This window comes from Mastigoproctus giganteus, chromosome 10 (assembly GCF_048544385.1).
Source record: "Mastigoproctus giganteus isolate SK-2022 chromosome 10, ASM4854438v1, whole genome shotgun sequence".
Classification (NCBI taxonomy): Eukaryota; Metazoa; Arthropoda; class Arachnida; order Uropygi; family Thelyphonidae; genus Mastigoproctus; species Mastigoproctus giganteus.
The window spans coordinates 180,307,691-180,334,197 of NC_143584.1; the positions used below are offsets into that span (position 1 = coordinate 180,307,691).

General features: G+C 37.7%; 1 protein-coding gene across 1 annotated transcript in view; it reads left to right on the top strand.

Annotated features, from left to right (window-relative positions):
- Positions 1 to 26,507, top strand: part of LOC150079586 (uncharacterized) — a 1,000,533-nt gene that overhangs the window by 479,789 nt on the left and 494,237 nt on the right. Inside the window, exon 5 of the mRNA XM_090383129.1 lies at positions 14,310 to 14,490. Coding sequence (XP_090239255.1) covers positions 14,310 to 14,490 — 181 coding nt within the window. The remainder of the gene's footprint in view (positions 1 to 14,309; positions 14,491 to 26,507) is intronic.

Here is a 26,507-nt window from a genome sequence, read left to right on the forward strand (position 1 = left end):
CAAGTACAAAAAAGAAATTTTTGAAAGAGATAATCTGAAAAGAAAATTGAACACAATTTTTGTGGCCTATCCACAGGTTGTGATTGAAAAGGATTAAAGACTGGAAACGGCCTTACTTCTTAAAGGCAAGCACTCTAGCTTCATTGTCCGTTTTAATAACAAAGTATACACTGGTGACCGTTTTCCGAGTGAAATGGATACATTACGTAATTTAGTAATAGTATTCGCCATATAGTGCAAGGAAGCCACAATTTTTCTGGCTTCTATAAAGAAAATGCAAATTATATGCTTCCCTCCTCACACAGGTAAATATCCAGTTGACCTTTGAATTTATTCAAACTGTTAGCCTCGACTACCTGCGAGGGAAACTTGCTCCAGCAATCAACGATTCTCTGGCTAAAAGAAAACTCTGGGGGTTCCCCTCAACTCCGCAGTTGTTTAGAACAGTGAAATTACCACCATCATTCATTTTACTGATCCCTTTCAGAGCCTTATAAACCTCAAGCAGGTCACCTCTGAGATGCCTGGTTACCAAGCTCTGTAGCCCGCATAATCGGAGTCTTTCCTCATACGTTCGTCCTTCTGCCGATCTCACCATTCCAGTTGGTCGTCTTTGGACCCTTTCAAGAAGCTCAATGTCTTTTTTCAGGTGAGATGTCCATACATGAACACAGTATTCCAAATATGGTCTCACAATTGCTTTATACAGCGGGATTATGACCTCCCTATCTCTACAGGATAGTGTTCGATAAATCATAGATAGGACACCATGAGCTTTCCTGACCGCCTGGTTACACTGTTCAGAAAACTTCATGTCTGCTTATTGTAACTCCTAGATCCCTTTCTCCCTCCACTGTTTTTAATTCAACCCCATCAAGAGTATAATTTATTTGTGGGTTGCTATTCCCCAAGTGTAAAACCTTGCATTTAGCAGCGCAGCATTAAAACATAGCTGCCACTTCTCTGACCATCTTTGAAGTCTGTTCAAGTCATCCTGAAGGAGCGCTATTTGGCACTGATCATTAACAACTTTGCCAATCTTTGCGTCATCTACAAATTTTGACATCACGCCTTCTATCCCTTCGTCAGTGTCATTTATGAAAATGAAAAGCAACAGTGGTCCTAAAACCGATCCTTGAGGGACCCCACTCCTGACGTTTCAATCTAAAAAAGGATAAAAATTTTTTTATCTTTTTTTTTTTTTTTTTTTTTTCAGTTTCGCTAGCTACCATGAAATGGAATATGATTATAACTACCGTTTTTAATCCGAGGTAATTTTGATTGCTTAGAAACGAATTGCAGTACTCTGTCTGATTATCATTAGTTAGGTTAATTTAGTGATTTTTCGTTCCTCACCTTGCGTAATTTTATGCATGTCATTTTGGTATATTACTTAAATATAATTTTGCTTAACTGTGATATTATTGTTCAATTTTCTTATTATTAGGCGCTAAAGAATCAATCCATTGGCAGTCAAGTTATTACATCAGAGCGGAAACAATTATTATTGTTTCCGCTCTGATGTAATAACTTGACTGCCAATGGATTGATTCTTATGAAACTTGACGTTTATTTGGGACTTTAAGAAAGTTTGTCAGGTCATTCTAAAATTCAATAAAATCGGACCAATAGAAATGATAATTATTATTTCTTTTTCCGTTCGTCCACAATTTGAAATCCTTTTATTTGAACACTTATAGTATAGCTTTATATAAATAACCCTTAGTAACAACTATTTATCTGATATGGTCGAAATATTTTAATAAATGATTATTTACCAACTACTCTGATTCAGTTGCTAATTCTAATGCTTCATGACGTATAGTAACTTGCTTCCTCGCCCAATATCTGTCTTACAAGGAAGCATGTTTTACAGATTCTTTACCAAAACGTGTTACGGGGGTCGCTCAAAAAGGTAATGCCCCAAATTTAAAATATACAAGGTGTCTATGTAGGAACGAAATAAACTCTGGAGGCCTATAATTTTTTTATTGAAGAATGCAAAATTATAGTCACATGCTTGAGTTTCATATGATATACGCGAACATAACATCCAGGTAAATTATGATACCTAAAGTGATGTCTGCGATGGTTCAAAATCACAGACATTCAGTGTGTGCACTAGCCGGTGGACGGATTAAGTCATAATGGTATTCAGCTTCTGTTTAACATATCAGGAGATACAGAGCCCATTGCTGATGTGGTGCACTCTTTCAGCTGAACAATATCCTGTACCTCTGTGGAGTATACTTAGCCTTTCACTCTCCACAGAATAAAATTGAGTAGGATACGGTTAGGCGATCTCAGTGGCCAAAGAATGGATCTACCTCTATCCATCCAGCGGTCTGATACCCAGACATCAAAGAAGGGGCGGGTATCACGAGATCAGTGCAGCATAGCTCCCATTCCAGTTCAGAAAATAAGGGTAAGTTGGCAGTCCTCTAATTGTAGTCCATAAACAGCTGAGGCAATCTAAGTACTCAAGTCCTGTGTTTGGTGACTTTGTTTGTTAAAATCTCGTATTTGTATATAAATTCTCATACCAAACAAATGAAACTTCGAAATGTAAACTAACTGCTTTGCTTACGGTTAGTTTCTAAACATACCTGCAGATAATGCAAGACAGGGTAAAAGTTTAAACTTTTTTCTTCAACTTGCAAAGGATATAGCCAGAATTCTTTGGACACTGAAAAACAACAAACTCTGTACTATCGTCACCTTAAATAAACCGAGAAACGCAAACTGTTTAAGAAACTGTGAACCCATATGGTTGCTTCCTTAGTTTTCAGACTTAAGTAAGGAAGTGCGTTGTCATGTTGAGATAGGATCTCTTTAACCTCTCTTTGTGCTCACACTTTCTTTGAAGTTTCTGTTAGGTGGCAGTGTGGTTCCTGGGTTTATTGTTTGTCCTTGCTGACGTCCATTACAATGACTTCCTCATTGTCCAAAAAAGATTTTGTCCATTGACATGTCTCTAAACTCTGCAACTAAAGTGGGAAAGTTAAACTTCACAGCGCAGAAAGTTTCATATATTTTCCATGTGAATTTATTTTTTAAACAGGAGCTACTAATGGTAGAGAGAACATCTCCAAAGATTCAGTGAGATATAACATTTAAGAAATTTAGTGTGACTACATTTACTGAATTTGTTATAGAAGATATTTACAAATATACCAAAGTTGCATAATTAAACAAGTAGATAATTACCAGAACATTATTAAGAGGTCAAGAAAGCTATAAAGAAAAAAAAAAATAAAAAAAAAAAAAAAATATATATATATATATATATATATATATATATATATATATATATACACACACACACACACACTCAGTGGACTGTGATGGACTGTGCCGCATAGCTCGCGGTAAAAAAAACAAAAAAAAAAAATCGAAGAGCTTCGTGAGCTAGAGCAGTGGTAATTTGCATCTGGTTGTGGAAGTTAAAGTGATAAAGTAGCAGCTGTGGGACGTAGTAAAGATACCACGGAGTTTTAAAACGGCATGATTGTGGGAGCTAGTGTGTCGGATGATTCCATATCGGAAACGACATGTCGTATCAGCTTCTCCCGGCCCATTGTGGTTAAGGTGTACAAAAAATGATGTCGAATGGGTCAAACCAACTCCCGCAGACAAAATGTAACGGATTACGCGTGGATGTTCATGGTAAGGGAAGGGTGCAGCGCGTTTTACGGGCTAAAAAGAAAGTAACTGTGCGACAGTTAATGTCGCAATACAATATGGGGAATGCAAGAACAGTATTCCATGATGATGAGCCGCACACTCAAACGTATGGAGGTTCCACAGCAGATGACCCAAGAGACATCCTCTCCTCACCATATTAACTATGTTGATCATTTTCGATAGCAAATGCTGTAGTGTCAAAAATACGCTGGTTGAAAATGGAGGACTGGAAACAAGTGTTCTGGTCGGATGACTCCAAATACCTGGTGCAACAGGCCGACGGACGTCTTCTTGTGTGGCCCAAGAAACACGAGTCCATGAACCCACTATGCATAGTGCTCCGTATTCATGAAGGTGACCGTGGTTGCTTAATATTGGGCATGTTTTGCTGCAAGAACTAGGACCCCCTTGTGCGTATGGACCAACTTTTTACTGGTGCGGTCTACCGGCAGCTCTTGAAATCTCATTGAAATCTCAGGAAAATAGGTGGCAGGACCTGCCAGAGTAAATGTAAATTACTAGGTACCTGGTCTGCCTCCACGGGGCGAAAATGGGGCAACGTCGGGCTTCAGCAGGAGCCTGGTGGCTAAATGGCCAGAAGAACAACCGTACATGACACCACACATTTCAAGATCCATACACTTTTAAATCTCTGGCCTTTACAGTGAACTGTATCACCACACAAAGTAAACTACGCGGAGATGGGGGAAACCCCTGGTGCCGTTTGACCCTAGATACACTTTACACTTACCGGCAGCTCTAGCCACTGAAATCTCAGGAAATTAGTTGACAGGATCTGCCAGAGTAAATTACAAACTACTGGATACCTGGTTTGCCTCCACGGGGAGAAGTGCGGGTAGCGTCGGGCCTCAGCATGGGTCTGGTGCCTAAATGGCCAGAAGAACAGCGGTAAACCACAAGATCCACATACTTTTAAATCTCTGGCCTTTACAGCGTACTGTATCACACGACAATGTAAACTACGCGGAGATCGGAGGAACTCCTGGTGCCACTTGACCCTAAATACAATTTACACTTTACGGGCAGCTCTTAGGAGACCATATGCACCTCGCCATGTTGCTTTTCCGGGCAGAAACGGGACTTTCCATGACAGTAATGCGCCGTGTCATCGGGCCCGCACTGTGCACGAATGATTCGAAGAACACAATGAAGATATCGTCCAATTTGATTGGCCTCCAAATTCGCCTGACCTTAATCCAATTAAACACGTGTGGGATGTTTTCGAACGGGAAGTGAGGCGTATGGACACGCACCCGTCGTCTATTCCGCACTGTCGAAAGAAAGCCTTGCAGGTAGCATGGCTGCAGATCCCTACGGACACTTCAGACATCTACTGGATTCAATGCCTAGGTAATAGCTGCTGTTATCTGTGCGGACGGTGGTCCAACACGGTGTTAGATAGGTGATCGTAATTTATTTAATACTCAGTGTGTGTGTGTGTGTGTGTGTGCGTGCGTGCGTGCGTGCGTGCGTGCGTGCGTGCGTGCAAAAAGTTTTAAAACACTTTCATTAATAAAGACTTTAAAGTCTGTATGTATGGGGATATCACTAGAAAAGATAGCAGAAATATTAATGTCGATTTTATAAAAATGTTCACAAAAGTATTTAATTTCCGTAATATTTCTATTTTTTTTCATTCTGAGGTAATCTCTCGAACCATTGCGCTTTGACTGAAGCGACCTTATCTGAAAATTAATTCTCTAGCACTTTTTCTAAAGTATTACGTCACAGATACAGTGTATATTACTTGAAGTTGTTTTCTCCTTTGAATCAATTGTGAGTGGAGTTTGCAATGCGACATATTTCTTTCTTCATGTACTGAACAAATTCATGTAGACGTAATTTTCTGTTTGTTAGTTGAGTAATTGATAAGGCCTCTGGTATTTGTTCCGAAGTCTTTTCATTCTAAGGAGAAAGAAAATATGAGGTAGGCTTACCTCAGGAATGCTGAAGTTTCCGCTTAAAGTAGTATCGATGACAAAGATGTTTCAGCATGACTTCTGCGCATTACCGAGAAAATTGCTTAAAATGCAGCTGCTATTTGCTGAAGTCTGCATAAGTTTGTTGTCCTGATTACAATAAGAATGGAAAATGGACTGAGTAGCATAAACAGGCGTTCTTAGTGTACGTATAATAGATAATAGAGCAATGTTTAGCAAAGTATGACTATATTTATCGGGATCTGTTCTATTAGAGTTGCGACGTTATGTGCCCGGACGGACGTTACAAAGCGAGTAAATGTTGCCTCATTAGTGCGAAACTTGCTTAAAAACTTGCAGAATAACAGTGCGCTAGTTATAACGTACCAAATATAAATGCTCCAAATATAAACAGGAAGGAAAAGGACCCGTCAGATATAGAATTCTGCCTGTTTAAAGTACCGTTCAAAGTATCGTTGCCAGGTAGTTTGTGACGAGAAGGACCAATTAGCGCAGAGCATGTTAGAAGTGGTGGGAACAAGGTGCTTGTTATTAGCTACTCTGACATTGGCTACAACGTTGTTATCTCTTTCCGACAGAGAACCGAGACGAGCGATGGGTAACGCCTTCTGATACTTTGTTACATAAATTAGTTTATTAGAGCGTTAAGTGCTATTAGGACTTGTGCAGTAAGATTACAGAAATTAATTGGAAATATGTTCGCCTGCAGTGGAAAGGTTAATTAACTGAATTATTCATAGCTAACATAAGCAGCACGTAGAGCAGAAGCATAAACAACTGCAGATAAAGTTTAGCGTCAAGATGCTAGTTTTAGATGTACTAATAGCCTGAGGTTATTCTCTCATCCAGCTAGGTCTCTCACACTCTAATTTTCCTGGTTCCATCCGCAATGTAAAACATATGAGATTAAAACTCGCCTTAGAACGTGTTGACATCGTGCACTGACCTCATAGTCTGAGTTACCTAAGAGATAATCTAATCTAACGCTGCAAAACGGATAGAAGAAACACTGCAATTTGTTTATATTACACTGGAATACAGACTGCCTCAGAAATGGACAGTATTGGCAGACTAGTAACTATGGTAACAGTCTCAGCATTGGTAACTATGGTAACAGTCTCAGCATTGGTAACTATGGTGATAGTCTCCACCGATAGACTGAATCTACAAGAAAATTATAAAGAAAAGAACAGTTACTTTTTAAGATGGAGAAAATATAACTAATGTGAATGTTAATAGTTGGCTTTTAATATATTTCGGAAACCATGGATTTTTAGAGAAATAGTCGTATAGCAACACGGGTATTTTGAACAACTTTAACAAGGGGCAATATTATTATTCCACAAAAAGCTGACCAGCCAGGGACGGCTATATGCCAGGAGGGTGTGTTAGTTACAATCTGAAGTACGAGGTACAACGGGTTAAAAGTAGAGTTGATACGGACTCGACCTGAGAAATTTACACAAAATTTTACTTATATACAAAATGTTGAAGTAATATACAAAGTTTGAAAAATTATATACATACTTTGAAGTTATACAAAATTAGTTGTAGTAAGGTATTCATTGATCCGGCGAAGGTGTCCGTCACGGGTTCATCAGCTGATAACAGTTCTATAGGATTTTCTTCCTGAATGGATGGATGTCTAATTTGTTGAAGATCTCAAGGCGAGAGACATATTCCTCAGAGAATTTAGATTTGTAAGAGTTAGCCCGAGCGGGGGGCAAGAGTCAGGATGATCTCTTCTTACCTCCTTTGGTCCAAAGATTAACGATGATGCTGTTGGGGGATGTGTCCGCCACGTTATATAAGCCATGCTAAAGTGAGGATATTTCCGATTTTTTTATCCCAACGAGCCAAGAAATCTCTAAAGTCGACAGAGCAACGAGATCCCATCGGTCATTTTGTTATCCTAATTAATTTCCAGATTTGTACATTTAATGATTTACAGGAGGTAATAATACTATTTATATTTCCAGATGGCCCACTGAAACAAGATAAATATTTGCCTTACTCAAATAGACGTTGAACTAAACTCAGGAATAATAAAAGTTACCGATGCGCTATTCCTTGATTTTAACAATATCTTACCACCATAATAAATAATTAATTTCCTTAACTCGCTTTGCATAACATGCATTTCCTAGTACGGTAACAATTATTGAACAAATCAGAAACAAAACCAACTACAACTACCAATTAATAAAGTGACGAATATGTTTAAAAGGCTCAAATATAAAATTTTATGGAAATCCATCCGGTAAGAGCCGAGTTTTTGCATACGGACATGGTGAAGACAATAGGTTGAATGTTAAACAAGGAAGGTAAGCTTTCATTGCATTTTATAGTATATTTAAAAGTCAAGGTATATTCGACTTTTTATACACAGTCCTTTAATTAATAAATATTCATTTTCCACGAAGATAAAACTTCTTCCTTTTGGATGGCCCACTTCATCCATAACAAGTATTTTTTATACAAGCAGTCTTGGAAAAAAAAAATAGTGACCTCCCGTTTTTTGAATAACAGGTAAAACCATTGCATTTCATTTCTCCTGCTTTTGTGTACTAAGCATTTTCTCTAGATGCATTCCATAATGATATTTTTATAGTTTTATTCCCTCTTCTATCTCCGTATATTACTTCTGCTGCGTTTCTCTTCTCCTTTTTCCTGGGTGAAATTAATAACTCCATGACTTCAGAAATCTTGACATTTCTTTCATTTTATTTTGACAGTATTCAACAACTCTCGAAATTAAATGTTTTCTTTTAGGCCCGATAACCTTTCTCTTAAGCATTTCGCTGAATTTCTTCTACCGTCTCTACCAAGTTCTGTATAAAGTGTACTACCGTGTTATTTTCATAATCCTTGGAACTTGAAGAATGGGACCAAAATAAGAAGAGCAGTAAAAGCAATCAAAGTTTCGTATCTCGGCAACAACATGGAAGAAAATTAATATCACGGTGTGGTCGTAATTCACCTAAGAAATTTTTATCTTCTTGCTGTATCTTATAAAGCAGTGCGAAGATCGGACATAAATAAAGTCAGACATTATCAAAGAGATAGGAATGAAGCAATTTCATAAACAGAGAATTAAGGTGGTGTATAGAATGCCTCAGTAAGCCCGAGAGAGAGTATTAAGCAAACTGTTTTAGGTATTTCAGTTATTCAACTGCAGAGCACGTTTGAGAAATTAATTTTTAACTGTGGACATTTGCATGCCGAAATTTGAACTTTCCACGAGAGTCAAATGAAATATTACAAGACGTTATAAAGTTCTTCATGACAGTTGGAAGTGGTTTTACTCTGAAGTAGATATTTCGTACAAATATAATGGAATAAAAAAATTGTCCACATATAAATTGAATTCTTAAAGTTTTTCATTTATACATGTACATTTTTAAATGTATACGGATTTTTTTTTTTAAAGGATACTAAATTTATAATTGTAGTATTTTCTCCGAACATTTACCAGCACGCATTCTCAGCTACCTTTCAATGAAGTCAAATTTTCAGAAATATTTTATTGCCAAATGAAATAAATAAGTGAGAATAAGGTTGCAGTTTAACGTTCGATATGATCTGTAAATTTCCTTCCCAGTGGCATTACTTTTCTCTTTATATCTCTCATTTACACTGCCCCGTCAAAACATTATGACCATCTACCTAATGGTGGGTATGTCCTCCTCTTCCCTCTAGTACTGCCACCACACAATGAAACATGGATTCTATAAGACATACCTCCTATAAATTCATTCATAATTTACAGGCGGTATGCTGTACTATGTCTCCAGGATTGCATCACGTAGGTCTGCGATAGTCCGTAGTGGAGGATCCAAACGCGGAATCTGTAGATCTACATAATCCTAGAGATGTTCTTATTCGGCAGCCAAGGGTAGCACCTGGAAGTCACTTTCGTGTTTGGCTAACCACTCTCGAACAATTCCGTGGCAAGGCGCATTATCCTGCTGGAACACACTTGTATCATCCGGGAAGACAGTCGCCATGAAGGGATGTACCTGATCAGTCACACTGTATTGGTAGTTTTTAGCATTAAGATTGCGGTTTATGGGTATGAAGGCTCAAAAGAGATTCCCAGGAAAACATTGGAAAAGGCAACTTTTTTTCCCAGTAGTTAATAGACGTGACGCTGCTGGTCAGATCAAACTTTAGGCGTCATTAGCAATGGGTGGCCGTAAGTATGGGTACCTTAACCGGGCTCCTACACCGGGGATCCATAATGAGGCGGGTTCGTAGGATTCTGGTATTAGAAGCACTACTGGTCGTCCACTCTCGTTAGGCGCATCCGTAGCTAGGTGGGGAGGAGTAGCAGTGCGTAGCACACGCTTCCTGATTAGACCGGGGTTCGAGCCCGTGACTATCGAATACGGAGGATGCAGAAAGGTCAAGGAATGACCACCGCATATCTCCAGAGCAATATGGCCTTAGTTGCTAATGCTCCTAAAAACCAAATAACAAACAAACAACCACTCTTGTTAAAAGCCAATATCTCTCTATCTGTCTGTGTGTCGGCACAGGGCTCCCCAACTCCGTATTAATAAAAAAATAAATTTTCTGTTTATGCTCTGGGACGGTCAGAGGAGTTCACAAGATATACAGAACGCCGTATTTAGCAGTCACGGGCTTGAACCCCCGTCACTCAAGGCACGTGTACCGGCGGGCTTGACCACTCGGCTACGACCGCTGGATTAGCATCGCCTGTGAAGTATACAGACTCTCTAAACGCTAGAAAGTATGGATTATGCCATCCCCATATATTGTTAATCTGGGCTGTGTTATCCGTCTGGCCTTTTAGCCTGTGGAACACCACAAAAAAAAAAAAAAAAAACTATTATATTTAGGCCACCCGAATAATTAAATTCATCTGCCGTGCTGTGTCTTATGTCTGTTAATTGCGTGTGTTCTATGGTCGATTTGTCTGTTTTGCTGGACGAAAAACCTCAGTTTCTGGGGAAAAAACAACCTTGCTATCTACGCCTGAGACCGACTAACCCAGCCATGAAGTGAAAAAAAACCCATTAAAGTTCCTCGCGTCATCGACGGGATTCGAACCCGGGCCTTTTCCACCCGGTGTGGGGAAGACAGTGACAATACCACTGTGCTACACGCGCAGACTGTGGAACACCACAATCACCTAGTTACTGTACAGAGCCACGTGGTGCCAGGACAGGGGTGTGTGGTTTTTAGATCTCTGGCTATGCCATCCCCAGAGTCGCCAAAGCTTTCTGGGGTGAGCCCACAAAAAATGTTTTTGTTAGCTATTTCCCAGTGCTCCATTCTAAGTGGAAGTATAGATGGTTAAAGAGACAGATGGATAAAACCTCCGTCTGAAGAGGGCGTAAGCCAGGAGAGCAAGAGAGGTAGGACGTCTGGGTTGCGGTAGTTGGGGAGGGTATTTGTAAAGTGAAAGAAACAGGATTCAGGGTGTCCTATGGCTGAATTAGTAGGTTTCAGGCGTAGATAGCAAGACTCCCTGGAAAAACTGGGGGTTTTCGTCCAGGAAAGCAGGTAAATCTACCAGAGAAAACTCAATTTACAGACACAGTACACATGTATTGTCTGTAAATTGATAGTTGAAAGAAACTTTCCAGGTGACCCTAATAGTTTAGTTTAGTGTCCTGTGGGTACGCCTTATGGCAACAATCCATGGTGAACTGTTCCACAATTTTCTCTCTATTAGCTCGCACAAGGTGGGACAGCCTACGCTCACCAGGACCATTGAAGAGGCGTGGGCGCCCTCCATTGGCCAGGCGCCTCCGTAGCCAGGTGGGAAGGAGCAGCAGTGTGTAGCACACGCTTCTTGATTAGACCGGGGTTCGAGCCCGTCACCACCAAATACGGACGATGCGGAAAGGTCAGGGAAAGACCACCGCATAACCCGGAGCAATATGGCCTTAGTTGCTAATGCTCCTAAAAACCAAATAACAAACAAACAAACCTCCATTGGCCCATGGCTGCTGCATCCATTATCCGCCCACCCTTGAAATACTTTAACTACACCATTCTGCGAACAGCCTACAAGATTCGCAGGTTCCTTAATACTGCTACTCTTCAACCAGTACCCGATAATCATCCCCTTTTAGACCACCAGATCACGTCCCTTACCCATGTCGATCAAGTACTTCGTATAGACCGCATGCTATGACTCCGCATTACTACATTTGTCAGTTTTCACCGCAACAGGTATGCCACCAGACGGGGAGGAACAGCCGATTGCTAAAACTGGACAGTGTATATTCAGTAACGGTTTTGACAATGTATGGTGCATGCTAAATAATTTTTGGTTTTTTTATTTTAATAAATGAATTCTTTAAAAAATCGAATAATGTCATTTGCTTGCTTGAGTACGTATATCTCCTATATATCCTCTTTGTCTTATCTTCTTGGAAACCAAAGAAATGATTGGCTTTAAGATTTACTTCTCATGATATAACGAAAGGTATAGAACATATCCACTCCATACTAAGAAATATAGTTTCTGCTTTCATTAATAATTATTAATGAATTTATATAATTTTTTCCACTTGCTCAGATTACGAACCTAAGGGGGCATAAATTCGAATTGAGGAAAGACAGTTGTAGAATAGATGTGCGGAAATTTGGCTTTAGCCAGTGGGTGGTTAATTGCTGGAACAAACTTCCATCTGTCGTTATGGAAATTGATAGCTTAAATGAATTCAAGGAGGAACTGGACAAACTTTTAGAGGGAATGGTTGTTTGAATTTTTTTTTTTTTTTTTTTTTTTTTTGGCTGATGCTACACAGCTCATACGCTTGCTTTCTTGCACCACGTGCTTCTATTAATATTACTATAAAAATTCTTTAAGTTAATTGTGAATAAATATATGCACATTTGTTTCTCATATTTTTTTAAATTATGATTTCCTGAAGTGCAGCCCTGTGTAATTTTAAGTTAACGGTCGATTGGGAAAATTAAACGAATGAATAAATATATATTCTTTTATTATTACAGTAATGAAGCAGGAGCCTCAGTAGATCTGTCAAAGATAACAGCAGTATTTTTAAAATGAAGAGTTTTAAATTAATTTTTTTTTTAACATTTCTACATGAGCGTTCTGTACAAAGTGCCGTCAAAAAATATATTTTAATTTAAAATATTGTTTTTTATTTACTTGTATTAATATTTTCTTTCAAATTGACTTTTAAAAATGCGTTATGTAAAATCTTATCATCGAAAAAATAACTGCAGTCTTTGGTTTTGTGTGCGAAAATTCGAGTAGAATTTGTTAAATTTTACTAAGATAATTGAATAAACCCTCTTTGTAGGAAACCAAACATTTGCCTTTGGGCCTTAGGCAAAATATTGGTGTGTATGCAGTAGAGATTAAATTGGTCTTTGATATTTCGGAGCACATCACAATAACTTCATCTTGTGCCTGTGCAAGTAGTGATTTAACGTCAGCAACGGAGAATATCAAAAATAAATGTCAGAAGAATGCTGGAACAGTAAAAACTTCAAGTTTGGAAAATTGAAATGGTGAGCAGCCGGAAAACTTAAGGTGAATTGATGGCAGGTTCGAAATAAAATAACACTTTCAGGCGTTAGTCACCAGTCAACTTTGGGGGAATTAATGGAAAGAAAAGAAGGATAACAAGAATAAAAAATATTTTCAGCTGCCTTATTATCCGAAAAAATATTTCCGACTATCCAACACGAAATCGAAGAGAACCAAAACTCTATGGAAAATTAGTGACTTCATTCTTATTTTCCATTAAATTTCATTCCTGATTCCCACAGCGAGGTGGTGTTTGAATGCGCAATCAGTACAACAAAACTAGTTGCCCTGGTATTGCACTAATTTTAAACCTTTTGGCGGTGACATTTTTTTTAAATGTAGTCCAAAACACCAAGGCATCTCCTAAGAAAGGGAAAGTTTATCCAGTGAGCGACAAGACCATTCCATTAACTATGCAGATGAAATCTTGCTGGCCACAAAAAAACACTTAGAGGAAGATGACAGTCCACCCAACTTTATAATTTCAAAGGCTTTGAAATTATTGTTTTAAATCGTATTTTTAGAAATGGCGACTGCATGTCTCATACTTTCTGAAGATTTCTGGGTAAATTGGGGATTTATAAACAAACCCCCATTCCAGAGTGTTGAAAAGACGAATACGTTACTAATTCTAATTAAGCGGTTCTCTCGATACGAACTTACAAAGATACTCTAACAATAATTAACTTAACTTGCATCCCGCTGACCTCTGATCACAGTTACAGTTCTTTTTTATTTATTTCATCAGTGATTAGGTACCTTGGAACACTATAGTGATCAATAGTTGGGACTTGAAATGTATTCATCAGTTGAACAGACGATGACGTTGGATGAAACTTCATTCTGCGGCAGAAATTTCAAGAAAGATCATACTTGAATTTGTTTTCATAGCATTCTTACTGCATAATGTATTCAACAAACATAGGTTCTGACTGATTAAATCTTGTTTCATATCTGTTTTTTTTTAAAACCAACAAATTAAAAATATATATATCGATTTTAATCATGGAATTTCTAGAATAGAAATATAGTTAGGGATACTATAGAATAACCTGATGTAAGATGCCATGAGTAGCTATAAGCAAAATAATCTTCGAAGTACAGTATTTATTTATGTTTTCTAACAGAGTCATCTCCCTGGTCAACGGAGTCATTCCATGTACCAACCACCCCCAAGTGTGTACGATGACGATCCAGGCATTATGTCGGAGGTGGAAACCTCCGCTACAGGATTTCGAAGATCTAGTAAAGCACGTTCCAGTTTGCCTATTGTTCGTACTCCCTCCAAGACCCAGGAGCGCCCTTTGGGTAAGTTGCTGTTCTGGTTTAATCTCCCTTAAATTTCAGTGGATTCGGGTTCGTTTACCTCGTTTGCGTTTGCTGTTTTTTTTTATAAATAAAATACAGCTAGAGACTATTTTAAATACAACTAGATGGTTTTATAAAATTGGTTGTCCTATAATCGAAAAAAAGCCAAAGATTTTTCTTTAAAAAAATGTATGTATTTCTCGTAGTAATAATTGAAATACACTGCTCGTCACTGAAGTTTCCTCACTTAAAAGAGATGCATTCTTTGAGTTCAAAACAAGTGGAGTTACAGATGTTAATGTAGAAAAGAAATAATTAGGTTTATGTATTATTTATTACGAAAATGCAGTGCACATAATATGAAGCGTAATGACCTCCACGAACTGCGATACAAAGGTCGAAGAATAGTCATGGGTGAATGAGGTTGTTTTCCTTAACTGTAATATGAGAGTTTTTTTTTTTTTTTTTCGTCCTAGAATAGTTTAAACATAATGTCATGCTATCAGCGTGCCATCTGTTACAATCAAATCTGAATGACTCCTGTAACCGATGGCTCCCCATCAGTTAGAATAGTTAAAATAAACTGCTCGGCGATGCAGGCAGGCTGGATTACCTCTGTCCATGACATGTCTCCAACGCGCATATAGCCAGCACTAGATTCCAAACAGAAACAAGATTCGTCATTAAAGACAACACGTACACAACACTGCATTCTTGTTCCCAAACAGCTCTCTCCCTGCACCAGTAGACTCTGAAGACAATGCGATGGAGTTAAAGGCAAGCCCTCATGGGTAACAGTTGGTATAATCAGCGCGTCCCCCATACCGGGTGAAAAAGATCTTAGTCCGAATCCCGTCAATGACGCAAGGAATTTTTGTAGGCCTTTTTTCACAATGTAAATAAAATAAATTTTCTGTTTATACTCCGGGACGACCAAACAGTCAGAGGAGTTAACAAGATAGACAGAATACAAGAAACAGCACCGTATTCAGCAGTCACGGGCTTGAACCCCGGTCACTCAAGGCACGTGTACTTATGCACGCGCACGCCTGACCACTAGGCTACGGCGACCTCTAGCTGAGGTAGTCGGTTTCAGGCGAAGGTAACGTGGTTTTCTCCCTGAAACATGGGTTTTTCGTCCAGCAAACAGCAAATCAACAACAGAACAGATGCAATTTACAGACATATACTATTTCTGTAGACATATTTTTGTGTTTACTGACATATGGGTTAGTGCAATTGCATCCTTTTTATACGTAGTAAATAAACTATGTATAAAATCATCATCTACCAAGGTAGATGAATTGGCATCGTTTTAATTATATCTCATATTGTTAATACCTTCACAATTAGTTGCCATGGTATGGCACTACCTGGAATAAGTCACGTTTCACCAATGGAGAAGACTATTATTGTTACTTATTCTCGGCGGATATCACCACCCAGACGGCACCGTTTCAAGACTTTTTTGGCCCTCTCTTCTGTGTAGCAATAGTGACAACCCAGTTATGAAGTATAACTCCACAATATGAGTAGCATTTTATCTACCTTGGTAGATTGTGATTTTTTACGCAATTTACTACGTATAAAAAGGATACAATTGCGCTAACCCATATGTCAGTTTTGGCCATCAGTATCCATACGAATAGCGATTTGCCTTATCGATATGGACTACCTTCAGACAATCCAATGATCCAGCCCCTCTTTAAAAATCCGTTTGCTGCTCGTAACGTCGCCTTGGGCACGTTAAAGGCATTTGACACTCTTAGACAGTCATTTGTTCACCTTTTTGCTTGCCTATTAACGTTTACACTTTTTTTACAGCACTTCCTTCAGACTCAGAACGGTAGCAGGCACCTTATTAGACATTCTGCAGATCAGCTTGCCATGCTAATCGTTTAACGTCCATATACGCTGCAGTTATGCATGGAAATTTTCAGGTAAATCTCTTAATTTTTTCCAATACCTGAAGGAAACGGAACGGAAGATTTCCAAGTAAGTGTTGAGTACGAGGGACATACAGTGAGAAATTAGTTTTATAATGAGAATTCAACCGGGGTATAGTGAAAGATATTTGTTCAAGAAGAGTTGGAGAATCGATAAATAGACCCACGGAGTTGTCGTCTGGAGTTTAGAGGAACGATTCTGAAGCGACCGCAAAGAGCTCCATAGTTTCGATGGTGAAAGACAAGACGATCTCGAAAGCATAAGAATTTAATTCAAATTCTCTCAAGTCTGTGAGAAAGATATTCTTGTTGCAGGGACCAAATAATATCGCAGTAATCAAAAATAGAGGTATAAGCTGCTTGTAGAGAAGAATTATAACTTCGTCACTCTTAAAAATCAAGAAAAAACGCTTAATTAATCCTAGAAGTTTGGAAGTCTGAGATATTACATGATCAACATGGGAAGAAAGATGAAGGTCAGATCGAAATAAGACACCTAAGCCCTTGATTATATCAGTACTTTCAATTAGTTTCCAATATAATAATCAGTAAAGACGGAAGGTCTGACTGCACAATTCGAGCGAAAGCGCTATAATTTACATTTATTCTCTTAGCGTTCTTGCAGGAAATGCATGTTTGTTATTTTATTTCCATTCTCTTCTAATAAAATTCGAGTTAATCATCCAAAAAAAAAAAAAAAAAAAAGGAAGCAAACCGACTATGAAATACACCCTACTTACAGAAACGCTATGCTAACGTCTCGGGCCTTAGTTGGATTAGCTTGCTTTGGCGTTAATATAAAAACAACAACGTGTACACTTTCAAGCCCAAAGATCCAATTATTTTGGTGTATGTTCCTAACGATCTATTGAAATGTCGTTTACTTGAATTCTTAATATATCTCCCCGCTGATTAAACCTCTCTTGTAGCGCCAAGGTATAGAATACATGCTCTTTTAATGACCGTGGTTCCAGCTTGCGTGACTACTAAATACCGTATAATGTTCTTGTGAACTCACTCCCGATTTTTGTGGCCACCTCGGAGTATAAACATTGATTTATTTTCTTGTAAGCTGCGAAATTTCAAATGTAAATACATAGAAGCAGCATAAATTTTTTAAAACTCCTGCTTCCTTCAAAGTTGATGCAGCTCCCTGCCGGACGATTACCTGGGGCACCATTTTTTCTCCTAATGGATGATGAGTGTCTTCCATGATGACAATGCTACCTTACATGGGACATGCGTTATTACTGAATGAGAAGCACGAAGACGAAGTTACTCATCTTCTATGGCCCTTCCACTCGTCGGACTTCAATCCCATACAGCATTTGCGAGCTTTCGCAAATGCTGTGTGGGATTCGTGTCGAAACAAACTATGATTTATTTCGATACGAAATCGTAGTTTGTTTTTTTCTCCTTCTGAAAAAAAACAAAAACAATAAAACTAATTGACAAGTAGCATTAATGAGCCTTTCATTATGAGTTAAGTCGAATTTTGAACCACAGGCTCAACTGAGGCATGCGATTTTCGTAGATTCTGACAGTATTGTATTTGCACAACACTTTTCTGCACCTTTCATACAATTTTGTTGCTTTCCGATCCGTACTCCTGAACAAATCCGGTCTTAGAGAAAGACAAAGCCTTGGGCCCCACGCTCCAATTAACAAAATAATAATAATACAAATATGTAACTTGCCAAACGGATATTCGACCACGAGGTTAGAACAAAATAGAGAAAGCTAAAGGTAGAACAATCTTGAAATTATAAGTGGTTATGTTACTCATGCTTAGAAGAAGCTGGTGGGAGAAGATGCTGAGAATGGCAAGACTAAAAATTTTGGTAAACAAAAAAGTCCATACAAAAATAATTGCAGTGGGGTTCTTTTTCTCCCATGCTACCACTCCCGGGTTATTAAGTGACATTCTTGATAAGTTGCAACATTCTTTAATTTTTCAGCATTCGAAGGGTCGCAGTTTGTGTACTCTTGTTATTGTTGGTTAATAAACTAAAAAAGTTAGTCCAACATATCAGTAATAGCACTGCAGAATATTTTTAGAAAATCTTGATTTTTCGTTTCTAAATTATTTGCTTTTAAAATTGAAATGAAAGAATTCGAAAGAAAAAAACAGGAGTAACAAAAATTAAATCGGAATGAAGGCCACAGTTGGACAACAATAGAAACAGGTGCAATATCGATTCAGAGAGGACCAAGGCGGAGAAAAATAAGACAAATGGAAAGGAAATCAAATGGAAAAGAAATTGTAAAAAAAATATTAAATATAATGAAGTTCTGTTAGAAATATTGAAGAAAAGCACACACAAGCAGAAATTGTAGATATTAAATAATGGCAAGATTGACCCCTTTTCCAACACAGATTTACATCCACAAATATATAGTAAGTTTTTATAGTCATGTCTGTGGTTATGTGATGACCGCTAAACAACCCCGTTGTCATAGCTAGATATTACTGGAGAAAAGTTTACTCTCTAGCAACCAGCAATTTTCCATCGTAAATCTCTCTTTCTCAAACCTTACTGCTCTAAAAGCCTTCATTTCACCGTCGGTTATTGCTTCTTTCAAAGATTAAATGCACCCCGGCGATGTTACACGAAACTACTCGTGTGTTCTTAAATAGAGTAGACCGCACATAATGAGGGTGGTAATAAAAGCCTATTTGACTCGCATCCTTCAAGGAGAGCTAAGTTAATATTCAGAATCCGCACTGAATTAGGAAAAGGAAATTATGTCGAGTAATTTTTATTAATTTATGATTATTATTATTAATTTACGCTAATACCGACGGATTACTTCTAATAATTTAGACTCATTTATTAATCTATTGGGATTTAAATTCAAACGAAGAGTGGCTAGTCACGTGATGTCTCGAATTTGTGGGCTTAATTGCTGCATGGTTCAGCTGGGGGTTTCTGTTCAGTTTTAAAACTTTGTGATATCTATTTTGTACATTAAAGTCGGTAGTACCACCTAGTTTTGATGGTTCGACATTAATATCGAAAACGAAAGAAAAAAGGCATCCAATAGAAATGCGTACCCATTCCATTTGAAACTTATATTTAAATATAAACTTTTTATTTATTTATTCAATTTATTGCTAGTTATAATCGCCCCTTGTACAGCACGCAAGCTAGAGGGAATTAAAAAAATAATAAAATATACAACTGAGAGAATAAATTCACAAAACATTGACAGTTTAAAAATAAAAGGGTCCTTCGTGCTGGATGTCTCAAAGAGGAGTATCCAAAACATGCAAAGCTTAACACACTTCATGCATGAGCAGCATAACACTGAGAAACAAAAAGATTGTGTCGCTAGGCAGTCAACCTTCAAACCGACATCCACAACTCCGGAAGAGGTTTTGAGAGAACTGCGCATTGGGACCGCCTTCAACAACAGGGGACAGGCTTCCCAGCTCAATTTTTGCAAGAGACTATGGATTCTAGTTAGTACTGTTGTGACACAATTGTTTGTTGGAAGATAGTCGTTCTGTAGGAGCATAATTTTTCACAGTCAACTTGAAACGGATTCAGGATTTCATTTGTATTAAGCGGGAACATCCTGTTAAAGTTTTTCAAGGAGATTAGATTGGAGCGAAGTGGTTTGATTTTCAGACTGCATGATTGCCTCAGCCTTCGTGGATGCGTGATGATGCCTGATAGGACTAGCGCATCACATCTACCTGTCAATAACTTGGCCAGGATATGAATATTTGTCCTGATAACAATAAATTCCCAAGGTGTCCCTTCATATTTGCATACAGAATTGTCTCTTGAGACAGTGAAGGGAAATTGGAAGATCCGGTTTAACCACCTAAGAAGCCAATATTCAATGCCTAGGAAGATTTTGATGTACGTTTCTGGAGCTGATGACCAAATGACTGAAATATATAAGGCAACCCGGAAAACGCACCTAACAATGTATTCTTTCATAAGTTGAGCATTATGGATCCCAGTTAATTCCTGTCTTGAGTGCCAGATGGCGGCTAGGGTCTTCTTCTTTGTAGTAGTGAAATGCTCCGTGAAGGATAACTTGTTGGCCCAAGTAATTCCCAGATCTTTGTGATATTGGACTTTCTGTGTGAGCTGACCATTTAAGAGTATGGTGATGCTATGCTTCTTATGCTTTCGGGAGAAGGACATCTGGGCCGTTTTGAGGGGTTCTGACCATTATTGACGAGTGTGAAAAAAATTGTAATTAATAAAAATGCGAATTTTCACATCAGGGAAAATTAAATTGAAACATTGCATAATATCAAAACTTGGTCTTTGCTATGTTGTTTACCTCAGTTGAACTTGCAAGTTAATCATTGTCCCCTTCAGAAAATATTTCTTGATTACGTCCGTTCACGCCAGGAACGAACGAGATCTAGACTGTTAAAAATAAATCTAGCGCTTTACTCTTGAATTAATCCGTGGTTGTGACAAATTACCATCACGAAGGCTGACAGAACGTTGAGAAACACTATTAACGCCATCCACCCGCTGCTAGATGTCGCTCAGCTCACGGGCACAGTAAGGTTTTACCGTTGTTCGTGCATTGTTAAATCTCTATTGTGAAATACTCTTTTGGTTTGGTCGTTAACACACGAATTGCACATTCAGCATTTTGGAATTTTCTTTCTTATTTCTTCAGGCCTTTCTCTATTGTCTTTTTAAATATGTTAAAGTATTGTTTGTTAAATTCAATCCCTTGTTTTCTGTTTACAGAATATTTCCTTAAATTTTCTTTTGTTATACTGCTTGTCTGTGGAAAGGACTCTACCATATGTGCCTACGTTGGATTGCATAGGGCTGTGCCCTATTTTTGTATTCTTTAATTCTGGAACTAAGTCTTCTGAATGTCTCCCCTATGTATGTACTCCCACAGTAAATAGGGCCTCTAGGAGTTGGCTTAGTTGGACTGGTGTTTTAGTATCTGTTGGATACAGACCCCTTGAAACCGATCCCCTTCTCCAACAATATCAATTCACTTTCTTCCTAATTCTAAAAACTGAAATAGTTTTTGATCCTCAATTTCTTTAATAATAACATTTTAAATAAAAAACTGTTTTAGAAATTTTAGAATTGCTTTTGATCATTGTAGAAATTATGATATGAAGTCTTTTAAACCATTTTTCCATTAACGATTTTATCCCTTTGTTTATTATTTGAAATTTAAATGTTTGTTAAAACTGTTAGTTTTCGGGCTCGTGCCCATTATCCGTTATTAGAGATCATTAGCAAATAAAACTCTACAAAAGTATTTACGTTGTCTTATTCCGTGTTAACATATAAAATCTGAGAATGAACTCAACACAATTTTATCTAGAGGTATTAACTAGTTACATAAATTATGCGCTTTAAAAGAACACACTTTCGGAGAAAAAAATAGAGCTAAACTGGAAATTTTTTACCCATTTCTCATAGACAACTTTTAAAGTAGATCATATTACCTCAGGTGATTTTAAACGAATTCTTAAATCAAGAAAAACACGACAAGACGTTATATGTGTGCGCAGTTTAGAAGCCATTTCCTTCCAATATCGATAAGCCGTTTATATCATTTGAAATAGTAAATCGGTAATATTGAAATAATTAAAAGTGAATTTAAAAATTAAAATATAATTTTGAATTTGAAATAGTAAATTTTATGTTAATGACCTTCTTCCATTGACTGGAAATCCTATCCATAGTTTTGCGGCCGACCGGGCTAGCCGAGTGGGTAAAGTACCTGCCCGGCAACCCAAAGGTCGCGGGTTCGATTCCCGCCTCGGGCTTGGATCAAAGTACTGCAAAAACCTTGGAAGGTGCAATATGGCCACAGAAGCCGATGCGCCAACAACTACCAAATCAAAAATCAAAAACCATAGTTTTGCTGATGATAGCACATTCATCCCACTTTCCATTTGGAGAAACTTTGCCCTGCACAACAGCTTCAACTACTCAAATATCCACTACCAATTCCTTAAATGTTGATGCCGCCGTAGCCGAGTGGTCAGACAACGAAGGTAGATAAGTACACTTGCTTTGAGTGGCCGGGGTTTCAAGTCTGTGACTGCTAAATACGGTGCTGTTTCTTGTATTCTCTCGATCTTGTCAACTCCTGTGACCGTGTGGTCGTCCCGGTGTATAAACGTAAAATTTATTTATTTACCTTCAGTTAATTCTCCAAAGGGGCAAAGGTAGCTCAGTTAAATTCAGCTCTTCTAAAACTCTGTCTTATATCTCAAAAAAAAGTATTTTTCTGCTCCTATGCTTGTCTTCGAAGATACTCAGTCTATCTAGACAAGGTAACATACCTCTTAAGGGTTAAGCCGACTTCTAATCTCTCTTGGCATAAGCACATCAGAAATATTGCTTCATCTGCATCTAAAAAACTGTTTTCTCTTTTGCTGTAGGCGTTGCTTTTCTTCTAAAGAGCTACTCACTCTGTACAAATCTCAAATCCGTCCTACGTGGAATACTGTCCCACATCTAGAGCAGCCCCTCCCCCCATAACCTCTCTCTCTCTCAAGCTTCTAGACTCCATTAAAAAGAGGGCAGTTAGGTTAATTAATGATCCATCTCTTACCACTTTGTCTCATAGACGTTCTGAAAAAAATGCTTTTCTATATCTCTTACCACTTTCTGTCTCATAGACGTTCTGTTTATGCTATAAATGCTTTTCTATAGATATTTCCATCGGCACTGTTCTTCTGAGTTGGCTTCTATAATTCCCACTCTATTTTCCAAACTAGTCACTATCCTTTCACTATGTAACTTCAAACTAACAAAACCAACTTTTCATCTTCCTTATTTATTTATTCATTCAGCTTCCGTTTCCTGGGACAACCTCCCTTCTCATATTTCCTGAAAATTACAATCTACAGAAATTCAAATTTAAAATGAACAAGTATCTTCTGTCATCTTCTCAAACTTAAGCCCATGCACGATACTAAGTACACTAAGTACTATAGGTTCTAATACCTATCGTGTTTGGGATGTTCATAAAAAAAAATGTGGTGTTCACTTAATATCAAACTCATAGACACCATTGGCACTTCAAATGATAAATATCTCATCAAAATATTTTAATAATACGATGCCTTATGATCATGGAAGTTCAGCATTTTATAAAGGAAACTCGGAGCATAAAATATCGACCCAATGTGATCTGGGTCTTCACAGCCACGAAATACAAAAGAAACGTCTCAAAAAATCTAAAAAAAAAAAAAAAAGTATTTTGGGGAAAAACGTTTGCTCTTCCCTCTTCCACTTTGTTCTGGTCGGCAATCATAATACGATTCTGTTGTTGACTTCGATGTACTGTGGCTTGTCTGCAATGTCCAATTACATGGTCAGATGCTCTGAATGATTGCTGATGTCAGTGGGAGCTTCGGGGCCACATCCCTTATCAATCACAACATCCAACCCACGTCCGAAAACATAATGCGTATCGGTGTAGTGAACGATGAAGAATGAGATCAACAGTGTGGCTAAAGATAAAGATGAAAAAGTGAACAGATAAGACATTTCAAAGTCGCTAAAGAACTAAAAATATTATAACGCAAAGGTATTGTAGTTTATTGTATCAAGCAAATAAGTTTATTTTAAACCCCCAAGATTTATGGAAGTATTTGAAATCGCTCTACTGGAAATTCTTCTGAACTTTTATTTCATCAGGATAGAAGTACATTTTCTTTTATTACGATGATGAAATAAAAACCAAGCGTGGAATTTTTTTTTTTGTTTTGTTTTCTGTTCTTTTCTTTTCTTAACGGATTCACACATTCGCTTTAATATCGAAACCTAAATAGGAAATCCCCGAAATAAGTATGGTTTTTTTGTATTTTGTTTTAAATGCATTCGTTCTGGAGTATCAATGATTGACAGAAAAGTGTCTAAAACTCGTTTGTCCTTAATAAGAGATTGCAGAGAAAGTGAGGCGAGATCCATTAATTTCTCCGTTGCGCTTCTTCGTCTTATCACCTGCGGCTGCAGTAGATGCGAGCGTTTGTCGATATTTAATTGGATACGCGGCTACAGTAAGAGAACGAAAGTAACAATGAAGAGTATAATGAAACCAAGTGCAGATGTGTAACGTGAAAAACGTGTCTTTTCCTGGAAAGTCTCTTTAAAGATTCTTGCTGAGCCCCGGAGCGTTAGATTTATATATTGGAAAGAGTTTAGATCTTATCTCTTTCCGGCCATCATAGGTGGATAATGTGAACACAGAAGAAAGTAAAATACAAAAAAGAAAGATAGAAACTCCTGACTGCTCATCAATTTGTCGCACGAAGTCGTTTTTCAGTGTAATAAACAAAATAGGCTTGTATTAAAATGCGCATTACCTCGGGTTCTTATTTCTAGCCATTCTGAAATCAAGTTTTAATCCCAAATAGGTCCAATTTATAAAAAGTCATCCATCAAACCTAATTTTCAGCTGAAGACAGCCCACAGCAACACAGTTGGTAGGATCACCGTCGTCCCCACACCGGGTGAAAAAAAGACCTGAGTTCGAGCCCCATCGATGATGGAAGGAATTTTTACTGGCTTTTTCACAACGTGGCTGAGTTAGTCGGCGAAGCTAGCATGGTTTTTTCTCCCGGAAACGCGGGTTTTTCATCATGCTCCTAAAACCTTACTACCACAAAAACAGCTGAAAACAATACTTCTTGCATTTATTGGATGACTTTTTACTTAGTTACACTAAATCCACAAGTTTTGATGCAGTTTTTTGTTTTATAATAATAATATCATCAGTAAAACATTTTTTACAAGCGAACCTTCTCGTTGTGATTGCTGGAAAAATAAAAAAAATGCAAATAAAGCAACTGCCTTTTTTTTATTTATTATATAAAATAATTTGTACAAGTCAATTAAAGCACTACATGTTATTTAGTCAAAAAGCAAACTATGTTTCCTAGAGAATGCATCAATCTCATATTGTGAGAGAAGCGACTACGAGTTGCCTCAGTCTAGACTATAAATGTACAGTACATCTCCCAAAGGGAGAAGCCTTCTGCTGTTGGCGGCCATTTCTGGAATTATTTGTACTCATTGTAGGACTTAGCAACCTAGTCATGATATACTTTTACAGCATGAGAGATACCAAAATGTGTTGATATAAACAACATAACTTCAAAATATTAAAAATTATTTCTGCCTGCAAATGTATTAAAATCATGCAAAATTCTAGCGAATCAAGTGGTTATATCTGGATTAAGATAATATTATTTCAATAATCCGTTAATGGAAAATTTAACTGGAATTATCTCCCAAGGAATTTTAAAGATTCTTCATGATCTGCAGCAGCAGCAAACAAAATGCAGTTTGGATTCTAGAAGCAAAACGGACAAATTCGTGGGGAAGATGTACTCTCTGCTCATTAGGTGCACCACCAGTGTTTTGCACAGCAGAAAACAATTTCATCCATTGCACTAGTTATGAGAGTAAGTTGTTAGACTGTAGTATTTCTGGAAGCCGAGATTTGAGCGATTACATAACGGATGGACTGCTTACAAACAGACAAGCGATAGATTTTATTTAAAATTTTATTTTTTAAATCTCCCGAGCGAGCATATTTTGAAGGTTAAAAATATTTGAAATATCTATCAATAAAATATAATAATGTTTTATTATAAAGAACAATGAAACAAAATATTTTAATTTGGTGATACGCGGATTAATCTAGAAATGAAAAGGAATTTCGGACCGAAAAAGTTTGTGGGACACTGGTCTACAAATACAAGACAATTAGCACAGTGATTACAATCGCGTCTTATCACACCGAGGAAAAGGGCTAAGTTCAAATCCCATCTCGACAGGAAGAACCTTTATTGGCTTTTTTCACGTAGTGGTTGAGTTAGTCTGTCTCAGGCGAGGGTTGCATAGTTTTATCTCCAGAAAATTTAAATTTAAGGCAACGGTCTCATGCTACAAGAGCTTCAACATTTATTTTATGAAAGCCTCAAACACGAAAGGTATTAGAATCTTTAGTCTTGTTCATGAGTTGAAGTTTAAGAAGGCTGAAGATGCTTGTTGACATTACGCTTGAATTTCTGTAGATTGTAATTTGCCAATAGCCCATTAT